Source organism: Carlito syrichta, unplaced genomic scaffold (assembly GCF_000164805.1).
Source record: "Carlito syrichta isolate Samal-C Ts95f unplaced genomic scaffold, Tarsius_syrichta-2.0.1 Scaffold118752, whole genome shotgun sequence".
Classification (NCBI taxonomy): domain Eukaryota; kingdom Metazoa; phylum Chordata; class Mammalia; order Primates; family Tarsiidae; genus Carlito; species Carlito syrichta.
In genome coordinates this window covers 78169-85804 of record NW_007062848.1, presented here as the reverse complement: position 1 = coordinate 85804, position 7636 = coordinate 78169, and the positions used below count along the sequence as shown (strand labels likewise).

At 48.3% G+C, this 7636-nt stretch overlaps 1 protein-coding gene across 1 annotated transcript in view; it reads right to left on the bottom strand.

Moving 5' to 3' along the window:
• Positions 1–4749, bottom strand: part of ITPRIPL2 (inositol 1,4,5-trisphosphate receptor interacting protein like 2) — a 6910-nt gene extending 2161 nt beyond the window's left edge. The window contains exon 1 of the mRNA XM_008047942.1: positions 4679–4749. Within this exon, the coding sequence (XP_008046133.1) occupies positions 4679–4749 (71 nt within the window). The remainder of the gene's footprint in view (positions 1–4678) is intronic.
• Between the last annotated feature and the right edge of the window lie 2887 nt (positions 4750–7636).

Sequence of the window (7636 nt, the reverse complement as noted above, 5' to 3'; positions counted from 1 at the left end):
ACCCCGACAGCCTCCCGGCTTTCCCGGCGCTCCCCTCCGCGCCTGTTCCCGTTACTCGGACCCCGGGAGCTTCCTCTTCCGAGGGGAGGCGAGGCCGCGCCAGCTAGCGGGGAGGAAATGCCGAAGTCTGGAGGCGAGCGTGGAGCGAGCGAGCGGGCGGGGTCGGCCCCCTCCCGGGCCTCCGCCTTAAAGCGACGCCGGGCGGCGGGAGGGACTTCAGGACGCGCTCGGAACTGGCCTCCCGCGGGCCACCCCCGTCCTGCCTCCCGAAGGCTGCACTGGAAAGGCCCCGATTCGGGGTGGCGGCCTCGTCCAGGGAGCCTCTGAAGTTGTGCCCCTGAAGTTGTACCGGGAAGTTGAAGTTGAAAGGAGGAAAGCAGTACTCACAGCCGGACTACCCAGCCCCCTCTATCCCCAGGCTGTGATGGCGTGGCAGGCCCTGCGATGGGGGTGGCGCCTGCCGTCAGTCCGCTGCTGTCCTTTCTTCAAACCGATATTCGTTGAGCACCTACTATGTGCCAGGCTGGAGATATGGTGCTGGGGAGATAACAGTTGACAAGATGGACAGGGTGTCTGTCCCTCGTGAAGCTTCCAGCCTTGTACAAATGAGAATCAAAAAAAAAAAAAAAAGAGTAAGAATGATCCCACAGTGAGAAAATGCTCTGTAAAATACCAAATTTTATGAGGAGTGAGAAGATGCGGTTGTGGGAGCCAGAGGATCACTGAGGAGTGACATTTAGTTAGAGATCTGGGTGGGAGGAGCCTGCCTTGGAAATAATAATACTAGTGTTACAGAGGACGTGCCGTATGCAAGCTCTATCCCGGTCATGTTGTGCGTGTTCACAGCTCCTCACGTTCATCCTGTAAAATGGATACTGCCATTTTCCCAGGGCAGGAGACTAGGGCACAGGCGGGGTCAGCTCCTGCCCAAGGTCATACAGCCTTTGCAGAGCTGTTCCTTGAACCCAGGCATCTGGCCCCAGAGAAACCGGGAAGGCAGGATTCCCAGGGAGGGAGACCAAGGAATGTCCCTTCCATGACTGATTGGAATTTTTTTCGGTCCATTGTCATTGGAAGCCGAGTCCTGGGGATCCTGTTTTGTTTCATAACAGGGAGCACTCCCTGAAATAATCTGGATTTATTTAAATAATTGTCTTGATGTATTCACGTGCATTTCACTTTCCTTGTTCCCACTGCTGTTTAAGGAGAGCAAGGGTGAATGCACTAAAAAGTGTCAGAACCCAGCTTGCCATCTGGGAACCAGGACCCAGAAAAGATGGCTCCTGGGTTACTCTCAAGAAATCCTGGATTGGGTCTCTGGGAGCTAAGCAGATTTGCTTTCAGAAACTATCTCTATTACTGTTAGCTATAATATTAAAGTCTATTAATCAAGATTCTTCGTGTTGCAAGGGACAGAAACAACTCAAGCTGGCTGAAAGAAAAAATAGAATGTATTGTATCATGTTACCTGAGAAATTCAGGAGGGCTTATTTCAGGTACAGCTGGATATAGGTGTTGCAGTGCTATACAGACTTGTTCTTCCTCCACTGCTTAGCACTTGAAAGGACAAAAGGCCAAAATGGATTCAATATAGCCAAAGAGCAGCCATTTTAACATTGCTTAGCTTTGTCATGTTTTCTTAGCCAATTACCTAGCTTTCCATCTAGTCAAGAACAAAACTGGTTTCTGGGGGGTAGGTATTGATAATTGTTTTACGACCCCCTTCCCAGCTTGTTTTATATTAATTAGCTTTTTCCATTTCAAGTATTTGCCTCCAGCCATAAGAAACTAAGTTAACCTAATCAACCCTTTGTGACCTTCCTGACACACACCCCACAACCATGGCAACAATCATGTGACTGGCCCACCCATCTGCCTGCCATCCATCACCTGAGGTCAGCACCTGTGCTTACCTGCTCCTTCCTGATGATGTGAAACAGACCACTACCCAATCACTTTAACGACACACACCAAAGGGAGGGTTTAAAAATCATTCAGCCTCAAGCAGCTGGTGCTCTTGCTTTTGTTAAGCTCTGACCAGACCATGTGTTCCCTGAGCTATGGCCGCCTCCCCTACCTTGGGGAGGTAAATCTCCTCTTTCTCTCTCTCCTCAATTTACTTTCTAAATAAACTGTATTTTCCAATCTAACTTTTGTGCAATTCTTTTCATCTTTCAGGCGACACCAGATTACAGACCCCCCAGTCTGACCTAATAGCTCTGCTTTTTTCTATGTAGGCTGTACTTAGAAAAATAGGTGGTGGGTCCTCCCCATATGCCCCGGAGGCGGTAGTCTCTCATCATCCTCAGTGCAGAGGGAAAAAGAGCCTTGCTTTCCTGAAAGTTGCAGCAAGTGCCACGCCCACGCATTGGGATAGTCTTGGGTGTAGCTAAAAGTGACCAAGCAAGAGAATGCACTGATTAGCATTAGCAACTCTCTAGGGTGTATCCCTCCCAAATCTGCGTGTTGAAGGCCTAACCCCCAAGGTGACTAAATGTAGAGATAGGGCTTTTAGACAGTAATTAGGACTCAACTAAGACCATAAAGTAATCCTAGTCCAATAGAATTGGTGGCCTTACAAGGAGAAGAGAAAGAGGTGTCTCTTTCTCCACAGGCTTGCATCAAGGAAAGGCCACGTGAGGACATAGCAAGCCAGAAAGTGAGATCTCACCAGAAGCCAATTCCTACCAGAACTTGGTTTGGGACTTCCTAGCCTCCAGAAATGTTAGAAAATAAATGTCTGTTGTTTAAGCTACCAAGTCTGTGGTATTTCTTAAGGTGGCCTGAGATGACTAATACAATTGGGTACACAACCCTGGAACCAAGAGGTGGAGTCAGCCCTATTCAAACTGTGGACACTGTTGGGGAGGGGTGTCGCCTAAGAAAAGTCACGGTGCTGTGGCTGGAAGGAAAGGGATGGGATGTCTTGGCATGAAGAAATGACAGATGGCCACCTCATTTGGATGTCTTTTCATCTGTCTTTGCATCAGTCTCCCCATCTATAAAATGGGAGTAATACTAACTTATTTTTTTACCTGGCAGATATAGTGGTATGCTGTCTCCAGCTATACAAATCAGGGTGATGCTCTAAGTCAGAGTTGGCAGATGCTTTTTTTTTTTAATCAGAGTTCAGTGGCACAATCACAGCTATGGCAGCCTCAACCTACTTGGGCTCAAGGGATCCTTCTGTCTCAATCTTCCAACTAGCTGGGACTACAGCTGTGTGCCACCACACCTGGCTAATTTAATCTTTATTTTTTATTGTAGAGACAAGTTCTCACTATGTTGCCCAGGCTGGGCAATCTCGAACTCCTGGGCTCAGGCAATCCACTTGCCTCAGCCTCCCAAAGTGCTGGGATTACAGGCATGAGCCATTGTGCCCAGCCTGGCAAACACTTTTTATAAAAAGTCACAGGGGCTGGGCATGGTGGCTCACACCTGTAATCTCAGCACTTTGGGAGTCTGAGGCGGGAGGATTGCTGGAGTTCAGGAGTTCAAAACTAGCCTGGGCAACATAGCAAGACCCCATCTCCACAAAAAATCTGAAAATTAGTGAGCATGGTGGCACACACCTGTAGTCCCAGCTACACAGGAGGCTAAGGTAAGCAGATTGCCTGAGCCCAAGAGTTTGAGGCTGCAGTGACATGTGACTGTGCCACTGCACTCCAGCCTAGGAAACAGAGTGAGACCCCAACTCTAAAAATAATAATTATGATGAACCCCAGACTAAAAATAAGGGTCCTAAAAATCTCTACTACAACTACTCAACTGTTTACTACTGTAGCCCTAAAGCAATTGTATTACCTTCCTGGGACTGCCATGATGAAATATTACAAGCTGAGTGGTTTAAAACAGAAATGCACTCTTTCACAGTTCTGGAGGCTGGACGTGCAAATGCACATTGTTGGCAGGGCCACATTCCCACTGAAGGCCCTGCAGAAGAGTTGTTCCTTGCCTCTTCCCGGCTTCTGGTGGGTACAGACCATCCTTGGTGTTCCTTGCCTTGAGGCAGCTAAGGTGGTGACTCCAATCTCTACCATCTCCTTTATTATGACCTTCTTCCCTGTGTGTATCTCTGGATCTTTGTGTCCAAATCTGACTCTCCTTTTTCTTATAAGGACACCAGTCATTGAATCTAGGGCCCACCCTAATCCAGCACAACTTCATCTTAGCTTGATGACCCCTGTAAGGATCCAAATAAGGTTACGTGCACAGATACCAGGAGTTAGAACTGGAACATATCTTTTTTTTTAGTTGGAGTCTCACACCGTCACCCAGGCTGGAGTGCAGTGGCAAGCTCACAGCCACCCCAGCATCAATCTGCTGGACTCAGGGATCCTTCCGCCTCAGCCTTCAAGTAGCCGGAACTACAGGCACATGCTACCATGCCCAACTAATTTTTCATTTATTGTAGAGACGAAGTCTCACCAAGTAGCCCAGTCTGGTCTTGAACCCTCGGGCTCGGGCAATCCACTTGCCTTGGCCTCCCAAAGTGCTGGGATTACAGGCTGAGCCAGAACATATCTTTTTGAAGGACACAATTCAACCCACTACTGCAGCTAGAGACAACATGTAGATGAGTGGTCAGGGCTGTTCCCATGAAATGTACTAGCACTGAAATATGAATTTTATAAAATCTTCTTGTGTTGTGAAATATGCTTCTTTTGACCTTTTTCAGCCATTTAAAATTGTAAAAAACACTCTCAGCTTGAGAGTTGCATAGACACCCTCAATGTACCTTGAGGACATTAACTTCCTGTGGGTGCCGCAACAATATGCCACAACCTAGGTGGCTTAAAGCAACAGAAATGTGTTCTTTCAGTGCTCATGAGTGGACATCGGAGATCAAGGTGTCTGCAGGGTTGTGTTCCTTTCCAAGGCTCTGGGGGAGAATCGAGTTCTTGCCTCTTCCAGCTTCTGGTGGCCCCGGCACTCCCTGATTTGTGACTGCATCACACACACATCCCTCCCATCTCTGCCTATGTCTTCATGTGACCTTCTCCTCTTTGTCTGGGTCTTCTCCTTTTCTGTCTCTTTTCCTTTTTTTGAGTCTGTCACCTAGGGTAGAGTGCAGTGGCATGATCATGGTCCACTGCATCCTCGACTTCCTAGGTTCAGGCAACTCTTCTGCCTCAATCTCCCAAGTAACTAGAAATACAGGCATGTACCACCACACCCAGCTAACTTTTAAAAAATTTTTTGTAGAGACAGGGTCTTGTTATGTTGCCCCGGCTGGTTTTCAACTCCTGGGCTCAAGCAGTCCTTCTGCCACAGCCTCCCAAAGTGCTGGGATTGCAGGCGTGAGCCACCATTCCCAGCTCCTTTATCTGTTTCTTATAGGGACACTGGTCATTGGATTCAGGGCCCACCTGGGTAATCCCAATGATCTCATTCAGAGATCCTTAATTTAATGGTTCTTAACTTAAAGACTCTTGATTGAATTATGTCTGCAAAGACCCTTTTCTCAAATAAGGTCACATTCACAGGTTCTAGGGGTTAGGATATGGACATATCTTTGTGGGGGGGACACCACTCACCCTACCGCACTGAGTAAATGATGCATTACTGTTCCTGTTTTCCCTGCCTGAAATCAGTTTCCATAGCTCATTTCCTCCAAAGGGCTCAAGGCACAGGCCTTGGGACTTTGCACTTGGAAAATCGACATGTGTCGGAGCAAAGGCAAATTCATGTATTCCTTGATTACTCACGTTTGTGGGTTTTTAACCTCATGCAGGCCAAGAGGGATGTGAAGGAAAACTGAGGCCTCTGAGTGTATAGACTAAAAGGGTGTGCGGGGTGGGGTAGATTAAGAGTACTGTTGCTTTTGACGAATAGACTTTTGACAATTACTTCATTAAAAATTTCCTTTAATGTTTAATATGTGACAAAGGCCACTCCTAGTTTTTTTTAATAGCTCAGCAAATACACACTTGCACACACACACTCACACAAACACATGCTCACGCGCGCGCGCGCGCGCGCACACACACACACACACACACACACACACACACACACACTCCCACTGTTTCTGATATCCTGGAGGTGTGTCCTGTGGAAGAAGAATAGGGACACTGATGAGAGGAAAGGAAGAAGTGACTTGTTTCCCACAGGGGAGCAGGGAAGGCTTACAGGGAGGGGATGTCACATTGCCCAGGACAGGAAGTGATGGCCCCTTTGACGTACTTGTCACGTGCCTCCTAGATGAGGGCTTTCCTGTGCAGTGTCTTCTGGAATGTTCCGAACAAGCCCCAGGAGGCAGATGCTGCTGTCCTGGCCGTCTCATAGATGGGAAAAGTGAGGCTGAGAGCGGTTAAGTAACGTATTCAAAGTCACACAGCTAGTAGGTCTAACTGCAGAGTTGGGCTCTTAATCCCTGTGCTTCACTCCCTTTGGCACTGTAAAGGGTGTGTAGGACAGAAAGGAGTGTTCCGGGAAGGCAGCTAATGTATGTCCGTGTCTATCTCCCTTACCAAGTGGTGAGGCCCAAGAAGTCAGGGACTTTGCCCTCTCCATGTCAGTAGCCCCAGTAACCTGCACCATGCCTGGTACTTGCAAGTGGTTTGTTGGATGAACGAATGAATGAATGAACAGGATTTTGACCAGCAGAAATTCAGGAAGACCACTCTAAGTAATGGAAATAAAATGTGCAAATGCTTGTGACCAAAAAGCATGTGACCATTTGAGGGACCAGGGTATAGGCCTTGCTGTCACAGAAGTCTAGAATTTTCTTCTTTTTTTTGACATGGAGCCTCACTGTCACCTAGGCTGAGTGCAGTGGCATGCTTATGGCCACCACAGTCTTGGCCTGCTTGCCTCAGGTGATCCTTCTGCCTCAGCCTTCCTGAACTACAGGTGTGTGCCACCATGCCCAGCTATTTTTTTTTTTTTATCATATTGTAGAGTTGAGGTCTCGCCATGATGCCCAGGCTGGTCTCAAACCCGTGGGCTCAGGCAATCCTCTCATTTCAGCCTCCCAAAATGTGGGATTACAGGCTTGAAGTCTAGAATTTTCTAGTGGACACTGTGACTCCCTTTGCTGGCCATCATTCTAATTATCTTCCAGGGAGCTTTTCTCTGTAGCAGGGGCTAGAAAGCAAAGCACTGTACCACATTCCCTAGCACAGGGACAGTTGCGGCCCAAGATACCTGTGTTGCTAGTGCAGCTAGCGGCAGAGGTGGGGCAGTTCTGAAACCTGCAGCTGGAGCAGGGCCCCGATTCCTCAGGCAGCACCCATGGGGGACAGAGTCAATGACTCCCTTGGTGGCCCAGTGCTGCTGTGCAGCTTAGGAGTTCTGGAAGTTCCACTCAGGGTCCATTCCCGCAGCCTTCCCGGTGATTCTCAGACTGCCTGTGATAAATAATCTGTGGCTGGTTTGTGCTTTAAATTTCCTGTTCGTTCCATTATGCAGGACCATCACACAACTCATGTCACTGGCAACTCGCAACACCTACACTGTTCTATCCCTGTTTAGAGAGACAAGCCCAGCAGGCACACTCTTGTGGATGTCATGGCAAGGTCAGGTTGATGCAGATGTTTCCAAGCACGCTCAGGTCACTGGACCAGGGCAGCCAGGAACAAGGGAGCCCAGCACACGACTCCCAACAATGCTACCCAATACTGGATGGCAACCA